Genomic DNA, 23,014 nt, shown 5'->3' with positions numbered 1-23,014 from the left:
CAAAATGCAGTGATGGGAAAGAAAGGACTTCTAGGCTCTTACTTTAAGCCTTTTCTCAGAGAATTCTCCTTTAAACAGCATTATTTTTATTTCAATTTACTTTTCCTTATGGTTGGGTTTTCTTTTATCCCCTCTACACTCTTCCTGCATGTCCTGTAAATCCTCAGGCTTTACCTTTGGTTTAATGTAACAGTTATTCCTGTAAGAAGCTGGTACCTCAGTGAGCCAGCATGGGGATTTTGAAAACTTACAATTAAGATGTTTTGCTTTATCTTCTGGAAGTCACCTTCCCCTCTTAGTTCTTTTTGGTAGCTTATTAGTTCATTTCTGCTTAGTGAGAGCTCCTTACTTCACTTCCCAGGACAGGTTAACTCTCCCTAAAATGTTTCAGAATCCCCATGGGGAAAGCTGGTGCAGTGCTCACTTCCCTGCCCCATCAGATTTGAGATCTGAGATACATAAATAAAGAATTGTTTTATTTATTTAGGGTTAGGTTTGGGTATTTTTTATTTAATTGTTTCTGATTCTCTAACAGGGCCATCTTCCCATCCCAGGAAAATAGGTCTGTGTAGTCCTAGGTGCCATACAAATTGTTCTCCTAAGCTCTTAGGAACATGAGTATTGTGGTCCCTAAGAGGTTATAGTCTTTGTCCCTGAGTGCTTATAGTCCAGCATTTTATATCTATATCTATCTAGATAGATAGATATAAATATATAGATATATAGATAGATATAGATATAAAATGCTAGATATAGATATCTATCTATAGATATCTCTATCTGTATGTCTATATTTATATCTATATCTATCTATATCTATATTTAATCTATCATCTATATCTACATATCTGTATATCTACATCATCTATCTATATAAATATATAGATATGTACACATGCATGTATATATGTCTGTGTTGTATGCTATAAATATATATATGGTATATGTAAAAAAAAAAGGTGAGCAGGGAGGAGGAATAGGAAAAATAATATACCAGAGTGATAGGAGAGAAGTAGTTTTGCACACAGGTTGTAGCCCACAGGTAGCAGTGAGCACAATTTGCCACCTCTGCAGCAATTCTCACCAGGTTTCTGTGGTTGTTGCTGTGTGACCTCAGCAATGGGTTTCTGCTGGCACAGGAAAAGTTGGGTCATTATGAGGGAATTTAGCATGGGCTGAGCTTTACTGCCATATCTGGAAAGCTGGGAATGAGATCTATGCAAGGTGCCAGGTGGACATAGCCAGGTCATGGACCTAGAGGATGATACTTGGTGCAGGGACTTCAGGAGAATAGAAAGTTTGAAGGTCTGAAAAGCAGTGATGAAGCGACTTTAATTTTTAAAGTGTATAATCCAGTTAGATCTCAGAGGAGAGCTTGGCAGTGTAGGCACAGCAAAAAGGTCAGTTTTGGAGAAGTTCTCTAGAAAGTGGCATCAGGATTTAATCACAGGCTGTGGAGGTATGAGTCATGAGAAGATATCAAGTCAAAGTGAAAGCTGAGATTGGCAGGAAGGAATCTGATTTTATTTCTGAAATTAAGACAGGTATGGGGAAAAGGATTTCATGAAAAATTCAGGAGCTAGGTTTTGAGCATGTTCAGTTTTAGAAGTAGTAAATTATTAACAGAAATATCTCCGAGAAGGGCCAAAAGTAGTTTGGTTTGATGGTCTAGGCTTAAAGATTTCTTGTTTTCTCTAAGCTTGATTGTTATTTGAGTGTTCATATCCAATCTAGCAAGGAAAACTATGGATTTGTGTCACAGAGGATGACTGGAAACTTCCATCTACACATATCTATTACTGGAGGTCTTCTGTGCATTCAAATTGGATTTTGAGACAGGTCAGATAGAGAAGCAGGATGCAATCAGAATAAAGAAGTCATAGTAGAGTTTGAGAGTTTCCAGCTTGAAGCTGCCTGGATTATTGTCTCATGGCTTAATGCAAAAGTGAAATAAACTTACATAGGGAAAATGGGAAAAAAATAAGACAATCCATTGGCAAGTGAAACAATTAAGAGTCATCAGACTGAAATATGCTGTGAGTGAAATTCAAAGAAGCTTCATGGAGAATATGTTCATTTTAGTGGGATCCCCAGGGTGTGGACATTGGGCACAAGTGGCCTGGTACCCACAGGTCACCCCTGCCCTGCACAGAGCCCCAGTGTCTGTGCCTGGCCCTGTTTGATGCCCTCATTTAGCTCAGCTGGGTGCATTTCAGTCGTGGCTGGGCTAAAGGAGGCTCAGTGTCCTCCTGCTCATGTTTACACAGCCACTGAAATGTGGTAAATCATCTACCTGCCTGTTAAAGGGGGGTTACACATTATCTCGTACCAGGCTGTGCCTGATCTGCAAAGACACAAAAATTCTTATGGCCTGGATATCTCATGCAGTGTCTCATGGGTTTTTTTAAAGACAGGTATGGAAAATGAGTCACAGACCCACAATTTTTTTCTTCAAATAGTCAGTATAACTTTTTTTTTACTTAAAGCATCTTGCACTGCTGTCTCTGTACATCTGGGCAGGGAGATACTGCTGTCTCATCTCTCCACTCACCTGCATTTGAGTTCCTTCTGCTTCAGACAGGACCTCAGAGATCTCTTCCTACAGGCCTTAAAAAAGACAATCATACTGCATGTAGGATTAGTTTAATCAGCAACTTAAAAAAAAAGCAACTCCCTGTTAGGTGTTACCTCTGTAATAATCCAGAGCATCACTCTGTGCTTGTTGAATGGGTAATGCAGAAAATACTGTTTCCACTTCAAATGGTAGAAAATACAGAGGGAAAAAAAAATGCACTTCCATATTGCCTAATTCCATGATATTTTGGGTAAGTAAACTGCGTGGCTGAACTCTCATATTTGACTTTGCATGCACAAAGTTGAGTACGGCAGCCTAGTTTTGTGCCTCTGCTGTTAAATAGCATTGCTTCTCTTGTGAGCAGTTGCAGTTCACTGCCATCTCCATGGCAAACGTGCCACAATCACCACCCTTGTCACTGATTTGTAGAGCAGGTAACACTCCCTGGAGGTCTGCAATCCATCCAGTGTCTAGACTGAACCTGCTTTGAGGTTGAGACATGCTCCCAAAACAGCACAAAGTGCTATAGGCTCCTTTTTTACCATTAACTTTTGCAGCCACAAGTCAGACACTCTGACAAAGTTGGCATGAGGCTTTTGAAAATCTCTTCTACAGAGGGAGAGGTTTGTCCAACATCCATCACTGCAGAATGGCAGGAAAAAAAAGGAGAAAATTTAAAGTCTCATTAAGCAACCAGTGAGGAAAGAGGTGATTTGCTTTCAGTGAACTATAGGTTAAGCTATGTCATGGTGTGATTTTTAGGCTTGTCCTGTGCAGACCCAGAAGTTGGACTCAATGATGCTTGTGTGTTCCCTTCTAATTCAGGGTATTATATGATGCAGTTCAGTTCCTGCAGAGGTCTTGCACAAAGCTGCCAATATACCAAAACCAGTGTTATATGATACTTCCTCATAGGTTTTAGTTTTGTTTAAATGTATTATAGGGCTTTTTCCACTCTCCTTTTTTTCCCCCACAGGGCTGCATTAGAATGCTCTGAAAGTAGTCCTGACACAGACAAGCTATAGAAATAAAGTTCTCAATAACTTAAAATAAAATGCAAATCCCAGGCTTGTGAAATTTCAAACATAAGGCACACACTGTATGCCAGCCTGACCTCCAGGCTGTATAGCAGATAATAAAAGAAATTTTATCAAACCTGCTTGTGATTAACAGACAAAAAAGGGTTGGCCCATGCTCATAAACGAGACTATTTCAGCAAGCTGGGGCCATGTCATGGAATATTTTAAAATAAGTCAAAAAGAGCTCAGGCTTACTGGAAAACACAGAGCTTTGAGCATCTTAAAATCTCAGGGATCTGCCCTTGTGCATTTAGATTAGGACTGGGCAAAAGCAGAATAAACTCTGAAGTGATTTTTCACTTGATAGCAAATTGGGCAAAGCACCAAATCACAGGTTATCTTGGCTGCCAGAGGATGAGACAAGCAGGTGCCATCCATGTGCCAGCAGTTTCTTAGGGAAGGAGAAATGTCTGTCATAAAAGGCATGTGTGAAGTAAAATAACTCCCACCAAAACCAGGGAGGTTAAACTGAACTGACACATTTCTGAAATAAATCTGTGCTTAATGTGCATTCAGGTTTTAAGATCCCAAGCAGAAGCTGGAGGCAGTCAAACCCCAGAGTCACGTTCATGCTTCCCTCCTCAGCCAGCATGACCCTGTTTTTTGGAGTTAATGGAAGAAGGTTGTACCACATTTAAATGTTCATAGCCAAGATCAAGTAGTGCTAAAACTGAATGCTGGTCACATGTCTTGAAGTTTTAAATTGGACATAAACATTGCACTGATTTGGAGGAAGAAATCTTACTCAGGGCAAAGGACAAGGTTGAGGAATCCTTTTGCAAGCGAGTTCCAGGGGATGCTGCAGCATCCTCAGCCCATTGCCATCACAGAGTTAAGAACAGACACAAACTGGGAACAATTTGGCAAGAAAGATAATGGGACCAGTTGGGATCTGTCATCAGCATACTGGGCACTGCAAAAGAGTGATTAAATAGGAAGACACGGACAATTATCAAACACTAATTGCTTATTGTTGCTAGAACTAGATTTTAAATGTGTTTTTCTTTTTAATTGCTTTTGGAGCAAAAAAAAAGTGTCCTTAATTTAATTCTAAAATGTTTGGGAATGGGAAGTCTGCCACGAACGGGGCAGCTCAGAGGTCCTGTGAAAGCAATTGCCTCTTTCACCAGCCTACATTCATGTCCAGTTATCCCATTCTCTGCCAACTTGCCTGTTTTCTGGTTCATGCTCCAATGTTGGCTGAAGGTCTCTGGGTTGATGGTACTTGCAGGAAGCTGCAATGGTTTGTTCATATCCTTTTCTGTATTTTTCATTCATCACTGTCCAAGGGCCTTGACCCAAAGAGGAGCTGAACTCTTTAGGCCCACAGGGGGTTTGGAGAAGCAAAAGCTGAGTATGAGGGCAGTTTTTAGGACAGGACTAGCAGTGGTTGACAAGGTGAGATATCTGTGTAGTCTGAAGCTGTTACAACACAAACATCTGTATACCTCTGTGCTCTGGTACTGCTGACTGCAGGGAAGTTCAGCAGGGGCTGGGTTTGCCTCACTGTTGTGTCAGTATAGCAATGAATGAATATGAGGATGTTATTCCAAATTAAGATGTTCAGGTTTGGTGCAGGGAGCAGGTCCAAATCATAGACAGAAGGTTTAATGCAAGTATCTAAGAGGGTCTTGTGTTATTAAATAATCATTCAGCATTTTCCTGATGAAAGTGACAGGGAGCACAGTTTCTATATTCATAGAAATATCTTTTGTATGGATGTATTCAGCTCTGAAAGGGCTGCAGGACCTCATCATGCACAAATGAATGTAACCAAATCTGCCTCTCTGTGCAAATAATTTGCAGGAATGGTTTGGAAAATGAAAGGAAACTGCTCCACTCTAGGGAGAACAAGTGCAAAGAGGGAAAACAGAAACAGTGTTTAGGTTCATACTTTAGAGGAAAAGAGGAAAATCCAGGGGTCCTGTTGTCTCAAAAGAATGCCACATGTCACCTGCTCCTCTGAGCTGCCCCAAAAACCAGGCTGATAAATCTGTTGCTGACTTGACACAGAGCATGAGGGGAGGGATGGGAAACTTGCTTGTGTGGAGACTGCTCTGAACAGAGAGTTTGCCTGTAGTACAGATTTTTTCCTCCTTTCTGATCTTTTCTTGCAGCTGCATAAAATGTAAGGTCAGAAATTGAGAGAATTGATTAAACCTATTTCTGAATAAATGGTGTCAAAAAGAATTCCCTTTTCAGTGTTAAGCTTCTTGCAAAGTCCTGAACAAATACTCTTGCAAAAAAGTTAAGGAAAAAAAAAGAAATATAGAAAGTTGTTCCAGACATCATGGCTGGCCTTTTCTGTGTTCTTTTAAGACAATTAGAAGGAAAGCTGGCCTGGGCAAACATTTAAATCAGCATTTTAGATTTTTTGAGCACAGCAAAACTGAATCATTCCATGAGATCTTCATTGCAGCAGCTCTAGCATGGGCTCTGGGTCTTTGGCTTTCCTCCATCAAAGTACCTGATGGACATTATCCAGAAATGCCAGTGATGCTGCTGCTCCTCTCCCCTCCCCAGGCCATGGCTCTCCTGGTCCACAGACCAAGATGAGTTAAATTAGAATTTTTTAATTAACAATTGCAATGGTTGATTGACAGAGTACTCTAACTATAACAGCAAAGCTAGGCAAGACGATTTTTTTTGATTTTCTGGTTTTTCTTTTATGTGAGCAGTATTTACTCATCTGGGCATCTCATGCCTTGAGATTTATTGGCCAACTTGTTTGTGCAAAGCCATTCCTCTGTGAGGTGTTTGCTCAGAGTCCTCAGAGCTGCAGAGAATGGCAGAGGCCAATGCAAGTGCATCAGCTGGGGACTCAGCATCCAGTTTAAAGGGAAATATCCAATGGAAATTTCTCCATCCCTCCCCTGTAAAGATCAGCAAAACCACCCTGCCTTTCTCTGCAGCCTGTTTTGTTTTAAACCAGCTCAAAAATGAGTGAGAAGAGAAAACATTGCTGGAATATGCATTTCCACTGGGATTAAATGTATTTGTATGTGGCTTTCCAAAATTAAACTTGGACAGCAGCAAAGAGGGACTTGGGTGTGAAAATGCAATTAACCATGACTCAGGACTCTTGATAAACAGGGGGACCAATGAGTTCTTGCATGGGAGCTTGACGAAGTGGCAAGAACAACTTACTGTGTGTTAATATGAGCAGAGTAAATAACAAAAAATGTTATTAATGTTCGGTGTTCAGTTCCAAGCAGCTCCTTTGGGTGATGTAGACACAAGTGCACCTGGCAGGTGATGGTAAATGATATTTTTCTTGTGGAATAGTCATTGTCTTTCTGATAGTAACATTCATTCTCTTTTCTTGAGAGTTATGAAGTCCTGAAAGAAAGACATTATGAGAATACTGATGTATTAGTTTTACATAATGGTCTCTCACAGACTTCCTGTGGTGGCAATAAGCATCACCCATCAGCTGGGCCATGAAGCAGCTTTTCCATCTTAAAGATTAATTCATTGAGATCCTAAAAGGCTTGGCAAAGGCTGCCAATGAAAAAGCAAGGCTTCCTAATCACCCTTCTCAGTGGTTGTAGCAGCCTCATCCTCCACCTTCTAAAATGTTTTGGATAACATTTTCTCCCTTGATACAAGAATCACTTAGGGAAGGTCCTGGAGGGAAAAGAGAATGGCCCTGTGCCTGTTCATTAATGTGTGGCAGAGACAATGCCTGTCCTTTTTTCATGGCTGTCAGGCACTGCAGGGTAATTTTGACACCCAAGGATGCCAACACAAGTGGGCATTGTAGGTAAATGAGGAGGAAAAGGGGTGGGGAGGACAGCATTCTGTTGGTTTATTGCATTACTTCAAAAATGATTTAACTTTTAATTAAAGGAGTTTGGGAGATTGCTAGGTCTTTATGCTTCTCCCCCTTCTGTCATCCAGGTTTTATGCTGCCACTTTTAAAATACAATTTATAAATGCAGTTGGAACTCAACTTGGTCCTTCTAATTTTCTCAAGCGCTGTTTCTCTCATATCTGAATCTTCGTAGGATGGAGATACAGCCACGACTGATTTCTGTGCTAGTGACTGCATCTTCTGATTCAGAGCTCCTGTACTCTGAAGCCAGTAATGATTCACTCTCACAGCAGTGGTGTGAGCAGTCTCAGCTTTTATATGCCATCTGTGAGAGGGAGCTGAATCTGCAGAAACGGGACCCTGTGCACATGGCTTTTCCTCTGCTCATGGATGAAAATATTAAAGCAAATCCGTCTGGTCCATGAGATGTTTTCTGTGTCAGGAAGGGAGTGCAGCTGTCTGTCAAACCAAGCTGTTCTCCCTGATGAAAGGGGGCTGTTTTTAAACACTCCTTTCCATAGTATTTTGCACGCCAGCCATGTGTGCTCTCTCATCTGACATCTCATTGAGATCCTTGGCTCTGGTACTGCAGGAGGGGAGTGTGTTCTGGGAAGGAAGGAAATTATCTCTCAATATGTACACAAACACGTGTGCACACACACACACTTTTAAATCAATCTAAAAGAATGGAAATTTTTTATTTTATTTTTTTAGGAATGAGGAAAAAAAATAATCTGGTTGAGCCAGACTTAAATGCTTCCCTTGTGTTTGGATTTTCTATTTTCTCATGAAGATATTAGAAAGAAATGCTCTGAGCTATTATTAGATACAAAGGTAGAGATAGAGGGCAAAGGGTTCATTTACAATTCCTACAGCAGACCATTGAAGCTAAGAGGCAATTGATGAGCAGCTTGAAAATATAGATTCATCCACTAAGCTTAGGGAGTATTTCCAAAGGTTTGTGCTGGTCTGGGGATCTAACCCTTTGTACAGCAGTAAAACCCACTGGGTGCAGGAAGCAGAAAACAAGTGGGTTGTTGTTTTTGGGTTTTTTTTTTAGTTAATGAAAGGAGTCACCTTGCAGGGAGAAGCTTGGAAACATGAACTGATGTAAAGTAATGAATTGATATAAATGCACTGCTTTTGAAGGAAGCAACTGGACTTCAGCTCTGTGCCAGGACATGGGGAAGCATCAAGGTTATCCACAAAAACACATTCTTTGTGTTTTGGTGTCGGAGCCCAGGACATTGCTCTGGCTGCTCTGGATGATTTGAGACCCTGGCAAGAGGCTCAAAGATTCACAAGCCACAAGAGTTTGAGTAGAATGATAGTTAAAATTAACTATCACAGGGTGAAAAAGCAGAATTTTGGGGATTTAGAATGGGGGTTCAAGAAGTAAAATGGAGGAATCTGGACATGTCCTGTCCTTCTTCTTGTCCTTCATCTTCTGCTGTGATGGTGGCACTTTTTGATTGGTTTAGAATGGAGACAGACTGTCTAACATAGGTGATAGGTATTGGAAAATTGTTGTAAATAAAGTACACATAGTTCTTAGTATAAAAAATAACATAACACCACCTGAAGGGCAAGTGCTGTGCCACAACCTGACCTGCAGGACAGATCCCAGCAGGTCAGAGAAAGAATGTAATAGATAAGAAAAAATAAACAACCTTGAAAAGCAGAACTGAGGAATCTCGATGACTTCTTCGGTCGTGGGGCTGGGAAAAAGAGACTTTCTGACACCTCAGGGTCATCCCAACCACAGAAACCTGAGATTTTGGGAAACCCAAGTCAGTTAATCCCTGATAATGGGATACCATTATAACCACTACTTCACCACCATGATCTTAGGGCAAAACTGCGAGAAGCAGATTGATCATGTTGGGCAGGACAGCCATGGCATTAGAGTGTGCTGCTGCAGGAGAAATCCAATGCCATAAAGGTTTTCTATCCCTTCCCTAAATGCAGTGGTGATTATCACTTCCTTTCAGAGAATCACAGAGATGGGCAGGGACCTCTGGAAATCACTGTGGTCCCATCCCTGTTCAAGCAGGGCCACCTAAAGCCACTTGCCATGGACCATGTGCAGATGGGTTTTGAGAATCTCCAGGGATGGAGACTCCACAGCCTCCCTGGGCAATCTGTGCCAGTGCTGGGCCACCTTCACAGGAAAGAAATGATTTCCTGGTGGTCAGAGGGAAGCTCCAGTGTTTCAGTGTGTGCACACTGATCCTGCCACTGGGCAGCACTGAGTGAAAGTGCCTGGCTCTGTCCTCTCACCTCCCTCCAGGTGTTCATCTGCACTGCTGAGATTCCCTGGAGCCTTCCCCAGCCTGAGCAGTGCCCATGCTCACATCCTGTCCTCATGGGAGGGATGCTCCAGTCCCTTAATCCTCCTCATCACCCTGCATTGGAATCTCTCCAGTGTGTCCCTGTCTCTCTTGTAATGAGGAGACAGATCTGGACACAGCACTCCAGGACTCCTCAACAGTGTTCTTATTGTCAAAAAAAAAAAAAAAAGAGAGAAAGGAAATTTTGGAACAGGGGCTGTTCCAACTGGGACACCAACACTGGTTTTCGATAGCTTCAGCTTGAACACTGAAGGGTTTTTTTTGTGCTCTTTCTGCCAAACCTCTTGTATCTGATACTGCTGCATTTGGGCAGCTCTGGTCGAGGAGAGGTTTTCATCTGGCTATCTTAGCTTTGCTGGCCTGACCTCTGGAATAAATGTTCCTTTCTGAACTTTTTTCTTTTTTGGCAGTAATTTTAGTTTGTTTTTTATCCAGTGCCTGTGTTGAGGCTTGTTCAGTTTGCAAGGCTAAAGGGCATCACAAGAGCATGCATCATTTTGCACTTTTTGTCCAAGGCAACAAAACAAAACTAAGTTAAAAAAATAATTTTGGCGTATTTTTTTTTTTCTGTGAAAACTCCTGAAGCATAAAAATAGTGTCTTTCCTTGAAGAGGGGATATTACTAATGTAAATCCAATGCAGAGGAATAGTATGATGTATGTCAAAAGGCAAGCATCCAAGGAGGAGCAGGAGTGATGGAAATGCCTCATGGGCATATGAGATTGTGGGGATAGGTATTCACACAAAGAATGCTTTCTTACATGTGCCCAGGGCTTTCTCTTATCTCTGAACATGAACCCATAGTGAAATAGAAATGTTCCTGTATTAATAGTGCATTGGAGATAACCCTCATCTGAAAAATACAGTAATACTGCACAACTGGGAACCCTTTCAGAGCAGGGAATTGGACTGGCAATTTCATAGTGTGTTGGTAATGAAACATTTTGGTTCTGTATAAGCAAATGGGCAAGGTTAATGGACACATTACTCTGGCTGTCATTGTCCCAGCAGTAACCAATTTAGAGGCTTTATATTTTCTGCTGTCCCAGTAAGGGAAAGAAAAGTAGAAAATTAAAAATAGAAATCCCAGAGTGATTTAAAGTGCAAAGAGTGAACAAGCTTGTAGTACTTCAGTATAATTTTAAAATCCCTCTTTTCCTTATAATCAGTATTTTAATTTATGTATTACATTGCAAATTCTGCCAATGTCTGTCCTGCTCCAAAAGCTCACCTCCACACAGAAGGATTTATTCTGGCTGTAACACATGAACATGAGCCTCCAGCCCTGGATCTCTCTAGCTGTTGTTTGTATTGATGGTTCCTGTTTGTATTTCCCTTCACCTTGTGCTGTTGATTTGCAGAACCATGAGAAATGGTCTGTGGCTTTGGCCTTCAAGGGAGGAGGTTAAAAAAATATCTTCTGGTGCCTGTGTATATATCATAATTGGGGTTTTTTCATAGCTCTTTCAGCATCTTTGGACAGATATCAGCCCCTCATGAGCTGGTTTTTCTCAAGCAGGTGCCCTGTACAACAGCACAGCGCTGGGTTTTCTCCCCCAGAATTAACTGTCCCACACTGCTGGCTTCATTGAGGTTACTTTTTTCATGTTGAGCCTCCTGCCAACATTAATACAGTTTCTGAAGCAGGTGTCCAGCCTAATGAGGACTCGTTTCCTTGCCTTGCAGACATCCTGGTTGATGGCAAGGTCTGTGACTGCGACGTCGTGGTGACCTGCCAGGTGGGGGACCCTGTCCCCCTGCAGGTGAAGTTGACCAACTGGAGCAAGCACAGCGTGGGGCCCTTTGCTCTGACCATGATGCCCTACCAGGATTACCAGAATGGGGTGCACAACTATGAGCTGCAGGATGCCATCACCTTCGTGGGCTCCAACACCTTCCACATCGACGCCGTGAGTTCTTTGGTCACAAGTATCAGCATTTTCAGTGATGTGCATTTGAAAGGGGCTTCATTGCTCTACTGTGCATTTTAAAGCAGATTAATATTTGGAAATACCCACGATTATGGCAGCTATTGCTAACAGTGCTGCTGCATGCATCTGGAATAGTCTCTGAAATGGTTTAAGACTGCAATTTCTTACCATGTAAACCACTAGGAAATTATCAGAGGCAGCAATTTCTGGTCACTCCAGATCTGGCTGAATGTGAATGGGTAACCCTAGATTGAATGTTCAATACCATATTGCCAGTCCCCTGAGTCTCCCAGCACAGCCTGCAGTAATAGATTTTAAATAACTTTTTTTTTTCTTCAGTCCATAAGAAACATTCCCCAGGCTGAGCCAAGGAACTCAGCAAATCAGTTCTAGTCAGGTCCTGAGGAAACACAACAGACTGCAAAAAGAAAATGCTAAGCATTAATGGCCAATCTGATGAGCTGGTTCATTTCCTGGATGCTTAGCATACTGTTATAAAACCATAAAGAAATGCATAAAATGAGGCAAAAAAAAAAAGAAAAAAGAGCCCCTTTTTAAAACAATTGAGATTATGATTTTTCTCTCAATTTCTCTAGAAAATTCAAGTCTAGGAGCTTTTTGCTTCTAAGGCGAGAAAAATACAGATAACACTACTCTCTCCCTCATCCTTCCCCCCCAAAAATACAACAACAAAATACCTGGAATGAAAATTTGCAGGCAATGCTGCAGAATGGAATGAGCAGCATTTCTGATAACTCATGAAATAAACATGAAGAATGGCGTGAGTGTTTGGGATTGTGCTTAGGACCTTTGTTTAGGTCAGCTCTTCAGATTGGTAATAAAATGTACCTGTCAAAATTAAATATATAAGTGAACTTTAGTTAGAAAGAAATGAAAGGTTAATCACAGAGATAGTCACCATGCATATTTTTCAATTATGCATCACAGAAGAAAATATTTCTAAAAGCTAATGAGCATGAAATATACCATCAGCTCGATTTTTAATGGGGGCTAACTGCATTCTTGTAGCTGAATAATTTAAATATGCCAACAGAAATCATCCAGGGATGGCTTTCTTTGACTCTGGTTCTGACAATGTGGAGTTTTTAATCAGAGTGGTGGTGTTTGAATGCCCAGCTGCCAAAGGGCCTGACCCTCCAGGCTAATGAGGGAAAAGGGAGATGTCAGTGTGATGTATTCTTACCTTCTGATTGAGTCTCCTACGGGGCAAAAAGTCAGGAGGTCACGTCTCTGGTGCCTGCCCAGGCAGCCTTCTCATACGTTCTGGTCCCTGCCTTTGCCCCATTGCTCAGGAGTTTGACATTTCTCCTGTAAACACAATCCCCAAGAAGTTAAAAATAGAATTGTTTTCTGCTGCTTGTCCTCCTTTCCATACAAAAAGGTGAAATGAACAAAATGTCGACTCTTAGACAAGAAGTGTTACATTTCACTGTGTGTGGTGTTGACGCCACACAGGCTCCAAGGGAAAGTGCTTGGTCACCTTCTTTGGGGTGTAGAGCCTTGATTGTGGAAGAAAATCCTTTATGTCTGCCAGAGGCCATTTCTCCCCTCATAATGACTAATTTAGAATAAATTTCAGAAAGTTCCACCTGTTTGGGGGGGATGAGAAGTCCTGGTTTGTGCATTTGATGCTTTGGGGAAGAACCACCATGCTCAGAATTGTGCTTTTGCTCTGAATTTGGCCAAAAGCCAGACAGGAGCTGGTTAAAAAAACCAAAGAAGCTCATAGCTGGGTGAGATGAAAGACAAAGAGAGTTTCTCTTTTTTATAAACAAAAGTTGAGATAGTGGACCAGATTCCCTGCTGGTTTTCAACTCAGTGCTGCTGTATGGAAGCTATTAAAAATGTCCCCATCATTTTTTTAACCTGAGGTCATGGGCACTTGGCTATTTTTCTTGTTTAGTGGAAGTGGCTTGAGGTGCTGCCCTTTCCCAGCTGCTTGTGAAAGATGCTCCCCTCTCCCCCTGCAGGCCCATCAGGACAGATGCTGTGAGAACTTGTTTTTGTGCAAAGTTGTCCAGTTTAGCAAAAACCACATTGGTCAGCAGTTTAGGTTAATTGGGCTGACTTCACACTGACACTGGCCCAGGGATGCTGACATGATTTATTGCAGGGCTGAGCTGGGTGGGAGGAAGGATGGAGAATCAAGTCTGGTTTGGTGTATCACTGGTGCGTGGTCAAGAAGGAGTGGGAGCATCAGGTATTGCAGCAAGGGCAGATACTCCTCACACCCTGAAAATTCACTCTGCTGTCATGCAGAAACTTCATTATTGGTACAAAAAAAAACCCCAACAGATCCCTCTGCCTTCCTAAATGTTAAGTCTCATGCTCAAAATTCACTGTTATTTTTGATTCCAGACTAAAAAGTCTCAAAGCAGTTTCTGCTGCTACCTGGAAGACAAGGGACATATATGGGAATTTTCAGGATGCACGTGCTGCTTTGCAGTGTGAATATAAATTGTTGAAAGGGTAAAAGTCGCACAATTTTGTATTTCCCTTTTTTGTGGCTTGAAGTCAAAGTTAGAAGATTTATCTTGGAAGTAATGTAGTGATGCTTATTCACCTCTTTGTGCTTTTACCTCAGTTCGATGCAGCAGCCTGGGTTTGTGTCACAAAGTCTCTGCTGGATATGATACTTCAAAAAGCAAAGTCTTTTCTGGAAAATTTTTGAAGGATATTGAGTTATTTCCATGCATTTTAAATTAAGTAAAGTCTGCATTTTTAAGGAAAACTTCTAATTTGGCTAACCTTATTTTTCTCTGTATTTGACAGAAAAAGTGACTTTCTCCATTATGACTTAAATATTTAACTTTTTTTATTCAGTGGGTGATTTTGAAACACGAGTTAACATGGTGGAACTTACCCATTAAAATACAGTGGATTTATTTTTTTATGTTGCTTCACAACATAAAGTTTATCTTTTGCTTTGTTATTAAATTTTCTTAGTTCTTACCTCTGATTTTTCTTGAATAATTAGTTGATCAGACAGAGTTGTTTTTTTGCCAAATTGAAACCAAAAATATTGCCTTCTGCGGAGAACCCTGTAACTCTCAACAATTCATCCTCTCTTGTTGTCCCTGCTTGTGCCATCACTTATCTTCAAGCAGGATTTTTTCCTGTGTGTGTTATCACACACAAGCTCAAGCGATTGGTAGTGGGAGATGAGGAGAAATTCATTAGTAGATGGTCATTTTGAATCAGCTCAGAAGCCATGGTGAACATTTGCTCACTTCTGGCAGGTCCTCTGTGGCCCATCTGGAACAAATTATTTTTCTTGGCACTGTTTTATTCACACTGTAAACTCTTTGGGGCAGCAAGCAGTAGCTGGCACCAGCCCTAATCTCCAACTGAGCTCCCTAAGTACTACAGCAGTATAAATAAGTAGTAATTAGTTCTAAGCAATCACAGTCCCACATGGTAGCCTAAATCAGGGAAGGATTAGGATGCAGCTAGAAACTTAATTTTTCTTCTATCTTGGTGGAACAAAGGACTAATGTGGACTTTTTTCCCTTGATTTTCTTTCGATCGTTATTTTCTGAGGTACAAGCTGCTCATCTTTGTTTCCATGAATGGTGGAATTTCAATAAAACCTATTTTAACTCTGCCCTGGCTCAGGAATGTCAGCATCCTGATGAATGATTCAGCAGACACACAGGCACAGGTCTGGGCATGGCACACCAGAGCTGTGTGCTGCTGGGCTGGAGGACAACACGAATTCGGTCTGGCTCAGGCAGGAGCCGTGCTCCTCATGGCTGAGCTGGGTCAGGCACTGCAGGCTGTGGGGTGCTGTGTCCTGCCAGCCATGGAGGTGACCACCTGAACAGGCCACTCTGAGTGGCTGAGCAAGTCATCAGACTAATGCAGTGTAGGGAACATTTCCCCTCATGCTGCATTTGATCAGGTGAACCCTTGTGTTGAACAGCTGGCTTAGATGTGGATATCCACTTTTCAGACACTTGAGTGGATTCAGATCCAGACTGAGACACCTGAATGAGGAGGTTACCAGGGGTGCTGCCCCACTAAGCTCCCAGGAGGCCATGGAGATGTGGTCTTGCAGCAGCTAGAACCTGGCTCATTAACACAGGGCTGAGATTCAGTTACCTAAAAGTAGATGTTTGCCATCATACAGGTGCTGTGGGTTTCCTACCAGCCACCAGATGCTGCCAGAAATCCTGTAAGACATCCTGGGCACCTTCCCAGTCCTCAATGCCTTAGGCCATCCCCTTACCTGTGTTTAGGCAACTCAGCTCTGGCTCTGCAGGCTGCCTAGGGATACCATTCTGTGTCTGCTCCACTGTCTCACTGACTAGGTATCCTCCTTATGTAGTAGGACCTTGGATACCTTTTACTCCTAAATGTAGGTTTAACCTCAAATTTAGTCCTGTGCCTGGTGTAGCAGCTGGGCTGGATGTGACCCTCTGCTGACCTGACTGCTGCAGCTGGATGTCTGATCTTTTGGGAATCTTTGTAGGCAGCCCCACTGGAGACTCAGCCTTACATTCCAATTTTGGTTCCTGTTTTGAAGGAAACATCTTGTAGCTTCTGCAGAGCCACCTGCACCTGAGCAAGGCAAAGGTTTCAAGCTCATTTTGCTTCCCTGTTTCTTCTCCAAAGTGTTGATACAGAGGTGGTGTCACACAGACGTGGGTAGAGCCCAAACCATGAATGTGATGTCTGGTGTTGATGCTGATGAGCCTGGAGCCACCTTCCTGCTTGCCAAGGGCTCTGAGCTGTGCTGCCACAGACATTCCTTCATGGTGCAGCCAGATTAGGAGGAATGGACCAGGAGCTTGGAACAGCTCAGGGTGTGAGGAGGCTTCGTTTGCTGTTTGCCTGCACCCACTGCTGGCATTAGTGCCTGCCTCTGCCCTCCTCTGCAGGAAAGTCCACACCAGCTCCAGTGAGGCAGAAATCAGGCAGGCAGCCCTGGGAGAAGGGCAGGGGAGCACGAGGGGACATGTTTGGATGTTGTTCTGCGTGTCCAGACGCGGTGCCAGAGGGCAGGAGCTGTTACCCAGCCAGGAGGGGAGATGCCAAGGACAGGGTCAGGGCAACAGCTGTGGCTGCTCTGATCCCTCATGTGGATGACACGATGATGATACAAGTTTGCTGTAGGTCAGCAGAAGTGCCCAGCACCAAAACCAAAGGGAGCCTGGGCTCTGCAGCTCTGAGGATGTGAACAGAGAGCCCCTTGTGCAGGAGCTGCATTTTAGAGTCATAGAAGCACAGAATGGTTTGGGTTGGAAGGGAACTTAAAGCTCATCTCATTCCAGCAGGGACATCTTCCCCTATCCCAGGTTGCTCCAAGCCCCACCCAGCCTAGCCTTGAACACTTCCAGGGATGGGGCATCCATAGATTCCTTGGGCAGCCTGTGCCAGGGCCTCACCACCCTCACAGTAATATCTACATCTATCTATATCTATATCTGTATCTATATCTATATCTATATCTATATCTATATCTATATCTATATCTATATCTATATCTATATCTGTCTGTCTGTCTGTCTATCTATCTATCTATCTATCTATTTATATCCTAATTTTCCCCTCTTTAAATTTGATCCCCTTACTCTTTGTCCTATCACTACAGATCCTGATGGAGAGCCTTTTCCAGCTTCTCTGTAGCTCCCTCAAATACTGGAAGGTGCTGTGAGGTCTCCACTCAACCTTCTCTTCTCCAGGCTGAACAACCCCAACTTTCTCAGCCTGACTTCATAGAAAAGCTGCTCCAGTACCTTGTGGCCCCTCTCTGGACTTCTTCCAGTTTAGGGAGGTCCAACAAAGCAGACTGATAGCCCAGGGGACTATATGGGATGATGTCTCCTGGCTAAAGAACCCAGCAGTGAAAGTCCAAAAAAAAGCTAGGACAGGAGAAAATGGAAACAGCTCATTCCCTTCACTTCTGAAAGCTACAGAGAATCTGCCTCATGGAAGGTGGCTGGGAGCTCTCTGGAATATTCTTGAGTTTCCTGCACCCTTGAAATCTTCTGTTGATCATTTGCCTTACCCCTCTTTCCCTCCATGACCTTCCCATCATCCCTGCTCTGGTCTTCCCAAGCAGTGGCAAATTGTCCTTCAGCAAAGGGTGTCCATGAGCACTTGCCCCGTTCACAACCCATTGTTCATGTCCCAGTTTACCATATAATGACATTTTTTGTAGTGGGGAACAGCCCTGATCACCTCTCTCAGAGCATCAGCCTTTTTTGGGACTCTTCTGCTGGGATGAAGCTGCCTTTTCACAATTTTTGGAAAAATCCCATCCAGTGGAATGGCTCTGTGTTGATTTGGTGTTTTGCATTTGCTGTAGCTCAGTTCTAGGCATCCTGAAACTGGATTTAACATCTTGTGGAAGCAGATACTAATTCAAACATTATCACATGCTGAACAGTGGTGGGAGTGTTAAAGTTAGAAATTACTGAAGTGTCTTGCTGAAATGATGGACTGAGATATATTATTTGTTGTGAAGATATGGATTGTAGATGGATTTGTAATGAAGGAAGATACATAAATGTAGAAACAGTGTGAACTCTGTATATTTAATTTGGACAAGTAAAATCAGGGTGGCTACTGTTTCTGGGAAGTTTCTTTCTAAACTTCATTATTTCAATGATAGTCACCCAAGTTCCTGATTAGAATTTGCAGTCAGATTGTGTCTCAGTAATAAGGGAGAATGAACTTACTTATTGCTAAGCTGTTAAATGGTGTTTAAACCATGTATTTAACATTAATTCAGAGATGTGATTTAGAACTTTAATAGAGATGTTGGTAAATGCAGTCTAAGGAGACATTTAGGGTGATCTCTACCTTAAACAAATTCTGTTTTGTAATCAGGTACTCCTAAAGGTTCACATTCTGTTTTGAGCTGTGGCACAGATTTACTGCATGAGTGAATAACAGGATTAATTTTTTAAAGTAACATTTTTACTAGAATAGGGACGAGATGTTTACTCCTTTTTGTATGAAAGCATTATTGAGATGTGAATCTGGAGTACTCTGAGACCCTTTGAAGGAGATAATAGATTGCAAACTGCAATTAATTTGCTTTGTTAATGGTTTATTTGTACTGATTTTTGTATTCTCTTTGCCAGGTAAAGCCAGCCAAAGACTCTGTGTACTTTGGAGCACTTCTCTTCCTCTACACGGGCGATTTCTACCTGAATATCAAATTCCATGAAGACAACAGCAGCAGGGAGCTGCCTCTGTCCTGGCTCTGCCTTCCCAGTGTCCACATCCGTGCCACAGAGCCCGTGGCCCCAGCTAAGCTGTGAATATGCACCGGGTGCTATTGATCACCCACAGCACACAGCAGAGCTTGGCACATCCTCTGCTTGACCCCAGCTTGTTTCTGTCCAACCCCAGGACATGGTCTCTGCTCTGGAGGAACAGCTGAACACTTTCTGAATTGGCTGACAGTCATTTGGACAGCTGCTTCAGCTAATTTCAGAGGGAGAGAGAGAGAGATTATAACTATGCTGAAGTTTTCCTCTGTTTTCAGAAAGCCTTTGAAACTATTTGCATTGTACTTCAATATACTTCATTGATATCAGTGGTTTGAAAGAGTCTTGAGGGCTGAATTTTGCCATGTGTTTGAAGGTCTTAAATCCTGTTTGAATAATCCTGTTTGATCATTTTTTTCAGTAAGATTTGTGTGTCTGTATGAAATTCCTCTTGGTTTATGCTGGACCCATGGCATGTTCCCTTGGGATATAGATCTCTGTTAGATTTGTTCACTGGCTTGCTCTTGTTCATTTGTTTGCTGAGAATTTGGTGTCTTTGGTAGTAAATAGCAGTAGTGGTGCTTTTCAGTGTGCTACTGAAAGTAAGAATAGCCTCCAGTTATTCTCTCCCTCCCCTGAGCCCAGTGCCACTTGCTCCTGGTAAAGTCACTGCCTTTAGTTTGGCAGATCTATGAACTAGAAAGGAGAGAGGGTGGGAAGAGCAAAGGAGTTTTGTCCTTGAGAGAATAAATAAGCCAACTTTTGGGCTGCCTAAGGCTTGGCTGTGAATTTAGGCTTTCACAGTTCTGTTCTACACAGTCATAGTCACTTGAAACATTTGCAGACTCTAAAAGATCCACCAGAATTAATCAGATGATCATTAATATAACTTTTCATGAGTTTTTGCAAACTCTACTCACCAGATTTTTCATACTGATATACTGCTTTTTAAATGTGTCTAGTTTTTTTCCTTTTTTTTTTTTTTTGTTTTCTTAAAGTTTGGGGGTTTTTTAAGTTTAATTATTAGGCAGTTAAGGCCATGGAATTACTGAGTGTGAGAGTAGTTGTTGAATGTACTGATAATTTAGCCTATTTTTCAGAATAATGTTTTTGTATAGTGAGACATGTTTTTACACCATGTAAAGCAGGGAGATGTTTTATCTGTATGATTAATACATTATTTCGTGGACCATATGTTTAAAAACTATCTCAGTCTTTTCTTAAATGCATAGTTAAATTTGGTGGTAGTATGCCTTGGGGGTGGATACACCAAGATGTGGCAGGGACACTCCAGTTAACTCTACATTATTTAAATCTACCTGCACAACCTCTCTGCAGATTCTTTGTTTCTTTAGAATTCATGCAAACATGGGCCCCCTCTGAATGCATGGCCTGACCCTTCCTGCTCAGTTCTGGCTCTCTGCACCAAGCCCAGGGGTACTTTTAGGTGTGATTGGTGTTTCCCATAGTGCTCCAAACCCCATTCATTGCAAGTGACTGTTCACCCTAAAAATATTCCCAACCTAGGGAACTGTGGCTGTAGCATGGTAGCTGCATTTCCAGTATATGCAGGGCATTATCTCTAAAATCCTGTGTTGTGGCAATGTTATCAATGTTTGTGCTTGAGCTGGGGCTCTGGACTCAGCCTTGAAAGTGGAAGTTTTCAGTCCTGACCTGATGAAAATCTGAGACCTGCTGAGGATTTATTTGCAATGATTCACTGCTCTGTCAGGTGCCAGTGAGGTCCAGTAACAAAACCCCTGGAAAGAGGGTCCAACAGCAGAGTTGGGCCTGCTTTTCTGAGTTGGTGGAGCTTGGCTGACCAGACTGTGCCATGAGGCTGAATCCTCTGTCATTGGATAGGTAACACCCAGAAAAATAAGATCCAAGGAGAGCAGGAACTAAACCCTCAGTACATCTTCTCTAAAAGCTTGGTTTTGACATGAGTGTCTGGACTATGTTGCACAACACTGTTGGAATAAAATTCAAATTGGGTTTTATTCAGTGTTCCCAGAAGATCATCTGCAGATTCTAGGAATATAGCTAAGGGTTTATAAGGACCACACTGAAATAAAAATATTGTAAAGTAGATGCTGTTGTAGTCAGGATGCTTTAATTTACTCAGCTAAGGGACTGTCCTCTAATTATATTTCAACAGCATTCTCTGAGAATAGAGAGTCTTGTTCTGTGGAGCCTATCCTGGGATGCAACAATCCTGTGCCTTTTACTTATGAAGGGTCCTTATCTACAGCCCACTGAAGCTGTTGGAATGGGAACAGGTCCTGTTGTAACAAAAGCTGGCTGCATATTTTCTAGGAATCCAATATGCCATTATAAATCTGCCATATGTGAACATAAATATAAGTTCTTATGTGTGAGCTGACCCTTAAAGGTGTATCTGTTCATTATATAGCAGATTCTGTCCCTTGTCAACTTGGACACTTAGTTGATTTTGGCATTTATTATATCTTCCCCAATTTTCCAGACTTCTACTTGTCTTGGTGAAAGAGATGAAATACAAGAAGTTCTTCCTTCTGGGGATCATTTTTAACTTTGTCCAGAAGGAAGATATTTAAGTGTTAGTGTAATTTGGAGAGGGGTTGAGGGAAAGGTGCTTAAAATCACTGGGGTTGCTGTTAGGGTCAGTCCTTGTACTGCTTGAAAGAAGGATGATATAGTTCTTATTTGCTTTCCTTTCTTGGTACTCAAAACTTTTTCTTTCTCTGAAACACCCAGCAATTATTTTGAACATGACGAGCTGAACTGTTCATTGTAAATCTGATACGACCCAGTGGTTGCAATAAATTATTCCTAATTTAAATGGCCATTGCTGAGAGCAGATGTTGATCCCATATATGAATGCACTGGAGAAGCATAAGTTATGTAACTTTACCTGAATAAATACTTGTGGCTTGTTATTTCACCTCTGCCAGTCTCTTTAGTCTGTAGCTCTTGGGTGGGTTGTGTGATTTTGCTGACAATAATGTGTATCCCTTGATTCTGTGTTGTGTCTCTGAAAGAATGTGTTGGACTCCAGAGCTGAAATTTCAGCTTCACTCAAGTGTGGTGTTGTGAGGTCCCCAGGACGAGGTGAGAGATGAGAATTTGACTCCAAGTTCTCACAAGGCTGATTTATTATTTTGTGATATTATATTAAATTAAAAGAAATTATATACTAAAACTACACTAAAGAAAGAGAAAGGAGACATCAGAAGGCTGGACAAGAATGATAATAAAAACCCGTGACAGACTCAGAGAGTCCGACACAGCTGGACTGGGATTGGTCATTAAATTAAAACAAATCACATGGTGGATAAACAATTCTCCAAATCACATTCCAAAACAGCAAAACAAGGAGAAGCTGAAGCTTCCCAACTTCCCAGAAGAAGAAACCCTGGTGAAGATATTTTTCAGAAAATATCATGGTGACACTCAAGTTTTCTCTTCCTAGATGAACTCAGGGGTGGTGAACCCTGTCTGCTCTGTGGTGTGGCTCCTGTGTCAGCTGAGGAGAGGGAGAGGCACTCACATGAAAGGCAACAAATGGCCAGAAGTTGTGTCCAGGGAGGTTCAGGTTGGATATTAGGAAAAGGTTCTTCCCCCAGAGGGTGGTTGGGTGCTGGAATGGGCTCCCCAGGGAAGGGGTCACAGCCCAGAGCCTGACAGAGCTCAAGAAGTGTTTGGAAAATGCTCTCAGGCACAGGGTGGGACTCTTGGGGATGGTCCTGTGAAGGGGTGGGAGTTGGATTTGTTGATTCTTGTGGATCCCTTCCAGCTTGGCTTAATCTGTGACTCTGTGAAATGCCTCAGTGTCCCAGTACTGGTGTTGGGGGTGGTGAGGCCCTGGCACAGGTTGCCCAGATGGCTGCCCCATCCCTGGAAACATTCAAGGCTGGCTTGGACAGGGCTCTGAGCAACCTGATCCAGCTAAGGATATCCCTGCTCAGTGCTGGAAGACTGGAACTAGACCTGTAAATGTTCCTTGCAACCCAAAGCATTCCATGATTCTTTCACCCTTTCCAT

At 42.2% G+C, this 23,014-nt stretch overlaps 1 protein-coding gene across 5 annotated transcripts in view; it reads left to right on the top strand.

The window, feature by feature from the left end:
- The window catches only part of TRAPPC9 (trafficking protein particle complex subunit 9), a 447,139-nt gene extending 425,225 nt beyond the window's left edge, over positions 1-21,914 (top strand). For all 5 annotated transcript variants that reach the window (XM_077189358.1, XM_077189354.1, XM_077189371.1 and 2 more), the window contains 2 exons: positions 11,506-11,729; positions 18,863-21,914. In XM_077189358.1, coding sequence (XP_077045473.1) covers positions 11,506-11,729; positions 18,863-19,042 — 404 coding nt within the window. In that variant the 3' untranslated portion in view covers positions 19,043-21,914. The remainder of the gene's footprint in view (positions 1-11,505; positions 11,730-18,862) is intronic.
- Positions 21,915-23,014: the final 1,100 nt, after the last annotated feature.

The sequence above is a fragment of the Agelaius phoeniceus genome, chromosome 1 (assembly GCF_051311805.1).
Source record: "Agelaius phoeniceus isolate bAgePho1 chromosome 1, bAgePho1.hap1, whole genome shotgun sequence".
Lineage (NCBI taxonomy): Eukaryota > Metazoa > Chordata > Aves > Passeriformes > Icteridae > Agelaius > Agelaius phoeniceus.
The sequence above is the reverse complement of the archived record's forward strand: the minus strand, read 5'-3'. Positions and strand labels throughout refer to the sequence as shown.